Here is a 12656-nt window from a genome sequence, read left to right on the forward strand (position 1 = left end):
CTCCTTCTCCCCCTCTCCTTCCCCCCCTCTCCTTCCTCCCCCACCTCTCACTCCCCCACCTCTCCTCCTCCCCCCTCTCCCTGCCCCCCTCCCCTCCCTCCCTCCCCCCTCCTCGCCCCCTCTCCTCCCCCCCTCCTCCCCCCCCTCCTCCCCCCCTCCTCCCCCTCTCCGCCCTTCTCTCTTTTTTCCCCCTTTCTCTCTTCCCCCTTCTCTCTTTCCCCCTTCTCTCTTTCCCCCTTCTCTCTTCCCCCCTTCTCTCTTTCTCCCCTTCTCTCTTTCCCCCCTTCTCTCTTTCCCGCTTCTCTCTTTCGCCCTTCTCTCTGTTCCCCCCTTCTCTCTGTTCCCCCCTTCTCTCTCTTCCCCCCTTTCTCTCTCTTCCCCCCTTTCTCTCTCTTCCCCCCTTTCTCTCTCTTCCCCCCTTTCTCTCTCTTCCCCCCTTTCTCTCTCTTCCCCCCTTTCTCTCTCTTCCCCCTTTCTCTCTCTTCCCCCTTTCTCTCTCTTCCCCCTTTCTCTCTCTTCCCCCTTTCTCTCTCTTCCCCCTTTCGCTTGCTTCCCCCCTTTCTCTCTCTTCCCCCCTGTCTCTCTCTTCCCCCCCTTTCTCTCTCTTCCCCCCTTTCTCTCTCTTCCCCCCTGTCTCTCTCTTCCCCCCTTTCTCTCTCTTCCCCCCTTTCTCTCTATTCCCCCCTTTCTCTCTCTTCCCCCCTTTCTCTCTCTTCCCCCCTTTCTCTCTCTTCCCCCCTTTCTCTCTCTTCCCCCCTTTCTCTCTCTTCCCCCCTTTCTCTCTCTTCCCCCCTTTCTCTCTCTTCCCCCCTTTCTCTCTCTTCCCCCCTTTCTCTCTCTTCCCCCCTTTCTCTCTCTTCCCCCCTTTCTCTCTCTTCCCCCCTTTCTCTCTCTTCCCCCCTTTCTCTCTCTTCCCCCCTTTCTCTCTCTTCCCCCCTTTCTCTCTCTTCCCCCCTTTCTCTCTCTTCCCCCCTTTCTCTCTCTTCCTCCCTTTCTCTCTCTTCCCCCCTTTCTCTCTCTTCCCCCCTTTCTCTCTCTTCCCTCTTTCCCTCTCTCACTCCCTCCCTCTCCCCCCTCCGTCACAAAGCTGGTGCAGTTTCTGTCCATTCACGAGCCGCTGCTCTTTATGTTTCTGTGTCCAGGTGGTGTCGAATCCAATGATCGAAAAGACTAACAAGGATGGCAGTCATGTCCCAGAATACCAGGAGGATGAATTACTGGTTAGTCAATGTCTGCTCACGATCAGCTCCAGCCCCGGGCTTCGATTTCACCAGGCAGTCTTAAGTTACTGTACTGGGGTATCACATCATCCGCTAAGAGGAAACAGAGAAGTTGTGGATAATAGTGGACGGATGGCAGTTTCTGTCTCATCCCAGAATTAACACCATTCTGTATGTATGCAGCAATTTTAAGAGAGAAAAGGAGAAATTAGCAGGGCTGTGGGGAAAGGGCCGGGGAGTGGGACTTTCACAGGGCCGACACAGGCTCGATGGGCCGAATGGCCTCCTGTGCTGTAAGATTCTATGGGTGTGGGGTTGGAGGTATTTCACTACCAATCACTTCTCTCATCAATTTCAACAATAAAAGATAGTAAAAGCTATCGTAATTAAAAAATAAAACTTAAACTGTAAAATCACCATTGGAGAGGGAACCTAACGATTACAGCAGTCAAAATCGCTAAAAGCAGACGGGAAAAGCCACAAAAGGACACTGGGGTTCGGGGTTTTATGCTTGGAACAGAACATGTAGGAGGTGATGGTAACAGTTGGAAGGTGCATGGGTGTGGGCACCCCATAATAGGCAGGACTGAGAATTATAGATTTTCATTGGGCAAGGGTATTCAGGGGTAAGGAACCAAAGTGGGTAAATGGAGTTAAGATTTGGATGAGTCGTGATCTCAGAGACTGGCAGAACAAGCTTGTGGCCTCCTGTTCCTACGTTCCTATAACACTACCGCTATGGGAAGGCTGCAAACATTGTTTTTCCAAAGAGACGGCTGAGGGGTGACCTGATAGAGGTCTTCAAAATTATGAAAGGGTTTGATAGGAAGAAGTAAAGGAGTTTCCACTTGTGGGGGGGGCCATAAATATAAGACAGTCGCCAATAAATCCAATGGGGAATTCAGGAGAAACTTCTTTACCCAGAGAGTGATGAGAATGTGGAACTCGCTACCATAGGGATGGGTTGAGGTGAATAGTATCGATGCATTTAAGGGGAAGCTGGATAAACACACGGGAGAAAGGTATATAAGAACATAAGAAATAGGAGCAGGAGTCGGCCATTCGGCCCCTCGAGCCTGCTCCGCCATTCAGTGAGATCATGGCTGATCTTCTGCCACAACTCCACTTTCCTGCACTATCCCCATATCCCTTGATTCCCTTAATATCCAAAAATCTATCGATCTCTGTCTTGAATATACTCAAAGACTGAGCCTCCACAGCCCTCTGGGGTAGAGAATTCCAGAGATTCACCACCCTCTGAGTGAAGAAATTTCTCCTCATCCCAGTCCTAAATGGCCGACCCCTTATCCTGAGACTGTGACCCCTGGTTCTAGACTCCCCAGCCCAGGGGGAAACATCCTCTCTGCATCTACCCTGTCAAGCCCTGTAAGAATTATATGAGTTTCAATGAGATCACCTCTCATTCCTTTAAACTGGAGAATATAGGCCTAGTCTACTCAAGAAGAGAGGGATATGCTGATAGGGCGAGATGAAGAGGGGTGAGAGGAGGCTCGAGTTGAGCATAGACACCGGCATGGAGCGGTTGGGCTGAATGGCCTGCTTCTGTGCTGTACGTTCGATAGAACTCTCTTGTTTAGTACAGTAACACTTTGCTTGTATTTCAGGACACAGTGTATGGGGCCGTGATCCAGCAGTGCTACTGTATGTACAAGGTGATGTGGTTCGCCCATTGCTACGCGTTTTCACCATCTTGTTTCCTTTTCTGACTGATTTTCCCAGCTTAACGTAGGTTTCTGGTTTTCCCCACATGTTCAGCTCTTCAATGGCACCTTCACAAAATGCCTGGAGGCGGGAGGCGTAGACCAGTTACAACAGAGGATCCAGATGTTCTTCTACCGGGTAGGAGCCGCGATGCCTAAACCGCTGGTTCGGCCTCAGCTGGCGCACCGTGCCCAATCCTGGGCTCCGCACTTTGGGAAGGACGCCAAGGGCCTCGGGAGAGGGTGCGGAGCACATTTACCCAGAATGTTAGTGGGGAGGAGGGACTTTGGTGAGGTGGAGAGGTGGGAGAAGCTGGGGTTGTTCTCCTTGGAGCAGAGGAGGTCAAGAGGAGATTTAATAGAGATGTTCAAAATCAGGAGGGGGTTTCGAGAGAGTAGATAGGGAGAAACATTTTGCCCTGACAGGAGGGTCGGTAACCAGAGGACACAGGTTTAAGGGAAAAGAGCCAGAGGGGGGAAATGAGGTTTTATTTACGCAACGAGTTGTTGCGATCTGGATCGCGCAGCCTGGAAGGGAAGCAGATTCAATAGAAACATTCAAAAGGGAATTAGATAAATAGTTGAAAAGGAGAAATTTGCCGGGCTGTGGGGAAAGTGCAGCAGACTGGGACTAGTTGGGGAGTCGGCACAGGCACAGCCTCATAGAAATAGAAATTTACAGCGCAGAAGGAGGCCATTCCGGCCCATCGTGTCCACGCCGGCCGACAAAGAGCCGCACGGCCCTCGGTCAGCAGCCCTGAAGGTTACATATAAACCTAGGAACAATGAACAATGGCGGAAAGGCAAAGAACACCCAGCCCAACCAGTCCACCTCACACAACTGGAACACCCCTTACACTGAAACCTTCTACACTCCACACCAACCGGAGCTATGTGATCTCCTGGGAGACGCAAAAACCAGATAAAAACCTCCTCCTGTGATGCACGATTCTGTGATTTGCTTTGCTCGTCTTGCTGCGCTTTCCTCCCTCCCCTGAAGGGGCGGGGTGGGGGGTCTGCCTCCTGCCGACCTGCCTTACAACCAGTCAGGAGGATGTGGGTCAGCGACTGTGGATTGCTTCACAATCAAGTTCCCGATCCTCTTCTCACCCCTCCCCCGCACAATGTGAGATTTTGGCCTTGCAGGGGCGAGTGCAGATTCACCAGAATGAGGCCGGGGTTAAAAGGGTTAAATTAGGAGGGCGGGTTACATAGACTGCTTGTATTCCTGAGAGTATAGAAGATTAAAGTTTGATCTACTCGAGGTGGTTAAGACAATCACAATTTTTGTCCGTGCTCCTGGGCTGAGAACAAAGAATCGGTCTTCTCCAAATCCCCATCCAGCAACCTCCTCACTGGACCCTGCATGTGTGTGAACACAGGGACAGGAGGAGGCCGTTCAGTCCCTCCGGCCTGTTCCCCCATTCAATCAGATCATGGCCGATCAGTATCCTAACTCCATCTACCCGCCTTGGTTCCGTTTCCCGTAATACCCTTACTCAACAAAAATCTATCAATATCAGTTGTGAAATTTTCAACTGACCTCCAGCCTAAACAGCTTTTTGGGAGAGAGAGTTCCAGATTCCCACTGCCCTTTGTGTGAAGAAATGCTTCCGGACATCACCCCGAACGGCCTGGCTCTAATGTCAAGGTGATGCCCCCCCCCCCCACCCCCCCACCCCAACCAGAGGAAATAGTTTCTCTCTATCTACCCTATCCTTTCATCATCATAAATACCTCAGTTTGGTCACCCCTTAATCTTCTATACTTAAAGGAATACAAGAATGTATTCCCTCATGACTGGACAATAATCCCCGCCCCTATATTCCCTGTCGCCTCCCGGGAGAGACAAAATACCCAGAAAAGACCCAGGGAAAAATCCAGGGAACTTCCTCTACGACGCCCTTGGGTGATCGAAACAAGTCCCAGGGATCACAGGAATGTAACAGCACTTGCCATGTCTGAGACACCTCTTGTGTCTCTCAAACATCAGCTCTGGAAACCCCCCAGCTACACCTGTACAAGACCACACCTGGAGTACTGCGTACAGTTTTGGTCCATTTAAAGGAGGGATATACTTGAATTGGAGGCAGTTCAGAGAAGGTTCACGAGGTTGATTCCTGAGATGAGGGGGTTGTCTTATGAGGATAGGTTGAGCAGATTGGGCCTGTAACTCAATGGAGTTTAGAAGAATGAGAGGTGATCTTATTGAAACGTATAAGATTCTAAGGGCGGCTCGACAGGATAGATGCAGAGAGGATGTTCCCCTCATGGGGGAATCTAGAACTAGGGGCCATAGTCTCAGAATAAGGGCTCACCCATTTAAAACAGAAATGATGAGAAATTTCTTCTGAGGGTTGTGAATCTTTGGAATTCTCTGCCCCAGAGAGCTGCAGAGGCTGGGTCATTGAATATATTTAAGGTGGAGATAGACAGATTTTTGAGCGATAAGGGAATAAAGGGTTATGGAGAGCGGGCAGGGAAATGGAGCTGAGTCCATGATCAGATCAGCCATGATCTTATTGAATGGTGGAGCAGGCTTGAGGGTCCAAATGCCCGACTCCTGCTCCTATTTCTTATGTTCTTATGTATTCTGCCCAGCACTTTACAATATCTTCTAACTTTTAAAAATCTGTTGCTGGACTGTTAAATGTATTTATTTTAGCAGCCACAGTCGGGTTTGTGCTTAAATAGGTCAAACTATATTGGGTCTGCTGAAGTTCCTCCCCTCCCCCACCACTGGTCTGATATCCCTATTGTCTCGTGGCGCTTGGCCTGAACAATACACACAGGGATTAGTTTAAACATGAAGCTCACGGCCGGCTAAATGTCACTGCGCTCTAACTCCGTCACTGTAGCAATTTAGCCAGTCGAGCATTACATTATGGTCGTCCAGAAGAGCCGAGGGCCCAGGGGCAGCACGGACCAGCCCACACTGTGATATGTGTGCGCACTAGGTCCGTGCAGCAGAGCAGGTCTCCAGTCGTCTTGGTTAATCCTTGCCACTGGACCAAGACCTAGCTCTGTCAAGCCCGTGTGGTGGCTGGTGTGCAACAGCCACCCCACATTAAAAAATCCACACACAGGCATCTTCCACCCCTCAGGATGTAGTTCGGGATCTAGAATATTAGGTCCTTCATTGAAACACCTGTGAATTCATCCCTTTTCGGTGTGGAAGCAAGTCATCCTCGTTTCGAGGGACCGCCTATGATGATGATGACATGATTTTACACCGATCTGCTCAAACGTATATTATAGTTGCATTATTTGTTCAATTACTATACAGTCTAAACTGCACAGCACTGCTACGTGGCAGTTTGATTTATGGTTTGCACTGGGATAAATCAGACTCGAGATACCAGCCGTGACAACCAACTTTGCAATGAAACATTTATAATGCTGCAATTAAATAATTCATTTGAAGTGACAGCAAGATAATTTAAAATGATTTCATCACTTTTTTTTAAACCCAAGTACGTATCAATATAAAATACTGCCGATAACACATTTAGTTTGCCTCTTTTAAACTTGGTAACGAGTTGCAGTCTTATTTTCTAGCAGTGGCCTTGAAATTCCACTCATTCAGAAAACCGAGCCCAGTTATGTGTGAGATGATCTCTATTTGGATTGTTTTTTTATTCAGTGTAGACTGGTGCTCCGGTAATTAGGTCAGTGACAGCTGGGAATGTAAAACCTTCAACAGTAACTGAATGCACTAATAAACACAGTCAGTCTGTGGGTACTGTGTCCCTTGGGTGAAAGTGGTTGTATCCCAGTACAGTACTGAGGGAGCGTCGCACTGTCGGGGGGCAGTACTGAGGGAGTGCCGCACTGTCGGAGGGGCAGTACTGAGGGAGCGTCGCACTGTCGGAGGGGCAGTACTGAGGGAGCGTTGCACTGTCGGGGGGGCAGTACTGAGGGAGCGCTGCACTGTCGGAGGGGCAGTACTGAGGGAGCGTTGCACTGTCGGGGGGGCAGTACTGAGGGAGCGTTGCACTGTCGGAGGGGCAGTACTGAGGGAGCGTTGCACTGTCGGAGGGGCAGTACTGAGGGAGTGCCGCACTGTCGGGGGGCAATACTGAGGGAGCGCCGCACTGTCGGAGGGGCAGTACTGAGGGAACGCTGCACTGTTGGAGGGGCCATGTTTTGGATGAGGCATTTAAATTTGCTCTCTGCCCTTTCGGATGGGTGAATTAGATCCCATGGCCAATATTTAAAAGCTGGCTCACCGGCTGCACGGTACCTGGAGAAGAAAGGGAACATTGTCCCTGTTCCTGTGTAACAGGCTCCAGGGGCTGACTGGCCTCCTGCTGTTCCTGTGTAACAGGCTCGAGGGGCTGAATGGCCTCCTCCTGTTCCTGTGTAACAGGCTCGAAGGGCTGAATGGCCTCCTCCTGTTCCTGTGTAACAGACTCGAGGGGCTGAATGGGCTCCTCCTGTTCCTGTGTAACAGGCTCGAAGGGCTGAATGGCCTCCTCCTGTTCCTGTGTAACAGGCTCGAAGGGCTGAATGGCCTCCTCCTGTTCCTGTGTAACAGGCCCGAGGGGCTGAATGGCCTCCTCCTGTTCCTGTGTAACAGGCTCGAGGGGCTGAATGGCCTCCTCCTGTTCCTGTGTAACAGGCTCGAGGGGCTGAATGGCCTCCTCCTGTTCCTATATTTGGGTCAAGGGTGATAAATCTTGGAGAGGACAATTAAAAGTGGAACTGAGTGTGTGTGATTAATTCCCTTTGGCGATCTTGCTCCCACAGTACCTGCAAACGTTGCACCTGCCGTCCTGTGACCTGCTGGACGTGTTTGGGGGGATCAGTTTCTTCCCTCTGGATAAGATGACCTACCTGAAAATCCAGTCGTTCATCAACAGAATGGAGGAAAGCCTGGACATCGTCAAGTACACGGCCTTTCTGTACAATGACCAGCTGATCTGGTAGGTCTGGCGTTGCCTGGGAACAGCATTGAACCTTGTTATGGGAAAGTGACGATCAATCAATTCATTCTACTGAGCGGGCAGGCGGGGCCTCGGTTCAATGCCCAATCTGAATGGCAGCACCTTCGACAGTGCGGCACTCCCTCAGACTGGATTATGAACTCAAGTCTCCGAGGCGCTAGTGCTACCTATTGAGCCACCACTGAAGATGTGTGTGTTTTAAAAGCTTTATTATATTCGGGTGGCTGCTCTCTTGAGAACATAAGAATTAGGAGCAGGAGGAGTCCATTCAGCCCTTCGAACCTGCTCTGCCAGTCAATAAGATCATGGCTGATCTTCGATCTCAACGCCACCTTCCTGCCCGATGCATTGATTTCCTTAGAGTCCAAAGCTGTGTTGGATCTCAGCCTTGAATATACTCGACGCTTGAGTGTCCACAACCTTCTGAGTGAAGAAGTTCCTCCTCATCTCAATCTTAAATCACTGACCCCTTTATGCTGAGACTGTGCCCCTAGTTCTAAACTCTCCAGCCAGGGGAACCTTCTCTCAGCATGTACCCTGTCAATCCCTCAGAAACATACAATTCTTACTGAGATTTTATATGTTTCAATTGAATCTACTGATAGATAAATCGTGGTGGCACAGGGCAGGGCGGCCATGACACATTGCCCGCGTGCAGCATCGTTAACTAGTGACATCACAAGAAAATGGGTGCACGGCGCGACTTACACGTTCTGCTGTGAGGTCACGTCTTTATCAAGGGGCCCTGGCTGAACCTTGTGGGCTCCAGGCAGTGACTGAGGGCAGGCACTAAGATCCAGGGGGAACCGGCTTTTGGTCTACGGAATGTTGCGGTTTTCTGGAGACCCAGGTTAGGGGGACCGGGCAGCCCACGAGCAGCGTAAAAGGGAATAATGTTCATTGTTCCTGTGTGGGGCAGAACTGCTCAATGGTACCCTCTTTGATTTTCACAAGATCCACTGCAGTACTGAGGGTCGGAGGGTCAGTACTGAGGGTCGGAGGGGCAGTACTGAGGAAGCGCCGCACTGTCGGAGGGGCAGTACTGAGGGAGCGCCGCACTGTCGGAGGGATAGTACTGAGGGTCGGAGGGGCAGGACTGAGGGTCAGAGGGGCAGTACTGAGGGAGTGTTGCACTGTCGGAGGGGCAGTACTGAGGGAGCGCCGCACTGTCGGAGGGGCAGTACTGAGGGAGCGCCGCGCTGTCGGAGGGGCAGTACTGAGGGAGCGCCACGCTGTTGGAGGGGCAGTACTGAGGGAGTGCTGCGCTGTTGGAGGTGTCGTCTTTCAGATGGGACGTTAAACCGAGAGCCCGTGCGCTCTCGGGGCGGATGTAAAAGATTGAAGAAGAGGGAAGTTCCCCCTGGTGTCCTGGGGATCAAATATTGATTCCTCAGCTAACATCTCAATAAAAACAGAAGATCTGGTTATTATCACGTCGTTGTCTGTGGGAGCTTACTGTGCGCAAATTGGCTGCCGCGTTTCCTACATTCCAACAGTGACTACACTTGAGTACTTCATTGGCTGTAAAGCGCTTTGGGACGTCCCGAGGTTGTGAAAGGCGCTATAGAAATGCAAGTTCTTTCTTTTCTCTTTCAGGAGTGGGCTGGAGCAAGATGATATGCGAATTCTGTACAAGTACCTCACAACATCACTCTTCCCAAGGCATCTGGAGCCCGAGGTACTCTCCACATGTCTTTAATCCATCTCTACTCTCGAGATGGAAGGGCGTAACCTTAAAATTAGAGCCAGGCCGTTCTGGGGTGATGTCAGGAAGCACTTCTTCACACAAAGGGCAGTGGGAATCTGGAACTCTCTCCCCCAAAAAGCTGTTGAGGCCGGGGGGGTCAGTAGAAAATTTCACTCGGTAGATAGATGTTTGTTGGGTAAGGGTCTAAGGGTTCCCGAACTCCAAGGAGGGTCGACGGAGTTAAGATACAGATCAACTGCGATCTAATTGAATGGCAGAAGAGGTTGGAGAGGCTGAATGGCCTCCTGTTCCTATGAGGAGCCAGACTCTTATGTCCTTTCTGTTTCTGAAGGGCTTTTATGTTTTTATTTTAACACTAGTGAATTGTGCTTATTGCGAAGTGCCGGGGAGTGGAGTACTTTGGCCTGTTTCAGGAGCTCATTGACAGCCCTGGATTGTTCAGTTAGGCTCAGCTATTGTGCCCCCTGGTGTGGCTCAGTGAGACCCCCCCCATCCCCTCCCTCGGATTTCCCGGACTTCCATTGTCCAGTTGTCCTGAGACCCTCTCCAGGGGAAACTGCTCCATTCAGTGCTGTTGGATGCAGCGACCCACTCCCCATTCCCCCCCGAGGGCCCAGGTTCACAACACACCTGGTCATAGGTCTCAGGGCTGTCAGGTCAAAGAAACAAGGGCTGGACTTCATATTCTGATCGTTAGGGCCCAAAAAATGGACGATGTTCCAGCCTTAGCGATGTTTCAGCCTTCTGGATCGCTGGAAGATCGCCCATTTTTGGGATCGTTTCTTGGCTTTTTTCGGGGGGGCGATAGCTCAGTGATGCGGAATGGGCCTTGGCGATGTGGAAGGCAAGGCTTCCCTAGCAACGGCCTTCTGCGCATGCGGTTTTTTTTGCAAGCAAGTTTTCCCGCAATTCGGGAGGTCAGGGGTCATCCACGCATGCGCAGAAGGCAAAAGGAGGGGGAGAGAGAGAGAGGATAGAGGGAGGAGAGGAAAGCAAAGCAGAGTCACAGAGGAGAGAGAGAAAGAAAGAGAGAGAGAGATAAAGAGAAACTGTCACAGAAATGTCGTCTTCGGATCACAGTGTGCAAGATGTGGAGGGGGGGGGCGGGGGTTGGCTGGGAACCAGTGGGCGGTTGGCAGAAGAACCCGAGAGGAGATGAGAATGTTATTTTACACGAGTTGTTGCGGTCTGCAACGCGCTGCCTGAAGCAGATTCAGTAGTTACTTTCAAAAGACAATTAGATAATTATTTGAAGGGGAAAATCTACAAGGCTATGGGGAAGAGCAGGGCAGTCATCATCATCGGCAGTCCCTCGAAGCGAGGATGACTTGCTTCCACACCAAAAAGAGAGGAGTTCACAGGTGCTTCAGTGAAGGACCGAATATTCCAGGGCCTGAACTACATGTTGAAGGGCGGAAGATGCCTGTGCGTGGATTTATTTAACGTGGGGTGGCCATTGCACCCCAGCCACCACACGGATTGACCGAGCTAGGCCTTGGTCCAAGACAACTGGAGACCAGCAGGGCAATGGGACGAACTGGATAGCCCATTCCAGCACGGGCTCGATGGGCCGAATGGTCTCTTCCTGTGCTGACTGACTCAGTCTGGGCTGGATTTGAACTCTGATCCCAGAGGTGAAAGGGCGATTTGTTAACCTGCCCCTCCTTCCCCGTACAGTGAAGCAGTTCCTGGTCACGATGTGCGGAACGTGCGAATACATTATGTTAATGAGGATGTTTTGTGTTAATATTACGGATGGTATTGAACTTATTTTCTCCTTTGCCTTTAGCTGATTGGTCGGGATTCCCCGGGCCGAGGCGGAATAACTGTGAGCCTCCACCATTATGGCAGGTAGGGTTTCCATGGCGATTGTTGACTGCCTCGATTGCGTTGGGTGTCCTGTGTACAGCCTGGTGCACCAGCCCTGAAACCATCAACTCAAATCTCCCCAATCAAACAGCACTTTCATCGCTGCCTGCCATCCCCACCACTGACCGTCCTCAGTTATCACCAGCACCCAACTAGTTTTCAAATCCCTCCATGGCCTTGCCCCTCCCTATCTCTGTATCCTCCTCCAGCTCCACAATCCCCCGAGATGTCTGCGCTCCTCCAATTCTGGCCTCTTGAGCATTCCCGATTTCCATCGCCCCACCATCGACGGTCGAGCCTTCAGCTGCCTGGGCCCCAAGCTCTGGAATTCCCTCCCTGAACCTCGCCACCTCTCTCGCTCTCTCTCTCTCCACCTCTCTCTCTCTCTGTACCTCTCTCTCTATGCACCTCTCTCTTTACACCTCTTTTTCTCTCTCTCTCTCTACACACACCTCTCCCTCTCTCTACACACACCTCTCCCTCTCTCTACACACACCTCTCCCTCTCTCTCTCTACACACACCTCTCCCTCTCTCTCTCTACACACACCTCTCCCTCTCTCTCTCTACACACACCTCTCCCTCTCTCTCTCTACACACACCTCTCCCTCTCTCTCTCTACACACACCTCTCCCTCTCTCTCTCTACACACACCTCTCCCTCTCTCTCTCTACACACACCTCTCCCTCTCTCTACACACACCTCTCCCTCTCTCTCTCTACACACACCTCTCCCTCTCTCCACCTCTTTCTCTCTCTACACACTTCTCTCTCTCTCTCTCCACCTCTCTCTACACACCTCTCTCTCTCTACACACCTCTCTCTCTACACACCTCTCTCTCTCTCTCTCTTCATACATCTCTCTCTCTCTACACACCTCTCTCTCTCTCTCTCTCTCTCTCTCCCTCCCCACCTCTCTCTACATACATCTCTCTCTCTCTCTCTCTACACACCTCTCTCTCTCTACACCTCTCTCTCTCTCTCTCTCCCTCCCCACCTCTCTCTCTCTACATACATCTCTCTCTCTCTCTCTCTACACACCTCTCTCTCTCTCTCTCTACACACCTCTCTCTCTACACACCTCTCTCTCTCTACACACCTCTCTCTCTCTCTCTCTACATACATCTCTCTCTCTCTACACACCTCTCTCTCTCTCTCCCTCCCCACCTCTCTCTCTCTACATACATCTCTCTCT

The 12656-nt window shown here is 51.1% G+C and overlaps 1 protein-coding gene across 2 annotated transcripts in view; it reads left to right on the top strand.

Moving 5' to 3' along the window:
• ccz1 (CCZ1 homolog, vacuolar protein trafficking and biogenesis associated) overlaps window positions 1-12656 on the top strand; it is a 66363-nt gene that overhangs the window by 19224 nt on the left and 34483 nt on the right. For both annotated transcript variants that reach the window (XM_070900771.1, XM_070900772.1), the window contains 6 exons: window positions 1143-1220; window positions 2846-2893; window positions 2997-3080; window positions 7691-7866; window positions 9484-9565; window positions 11385-11446. In XM_070900771.1, coding sequence (XP_070756872.1) covers window positions 1143-1220; window positions 2846-2893; window positions 2997-3080; window positions 7691-7866; window positions 9484-9565; window positions 11385-11446 — 530 coding nt within the window. The remainder of the gene's footprint in view (window positions 1-1142; window positions 1221-2845; window positions 2894-2996; window positions 3081-7690; window positions 7867-9483; window positions 9566-11384; window positions 11447-12656) is intronic.

The sequence above is a fragment of the Pristiophorus japonicus genome, chromosome 15 (assembly GCF_044704955.1).
Source record: "Pristiophorus japonicus isolate sPriJap1 chromosome 15, sPriJap1.hap1, whole genome shotgun sequence".
Lineage (NCBI taxonomy): Eukaryota > Metazoa > Chordata > Chondrichthyes > Pristiophoridae > Pristiophorus > Pristiophorus japonicus.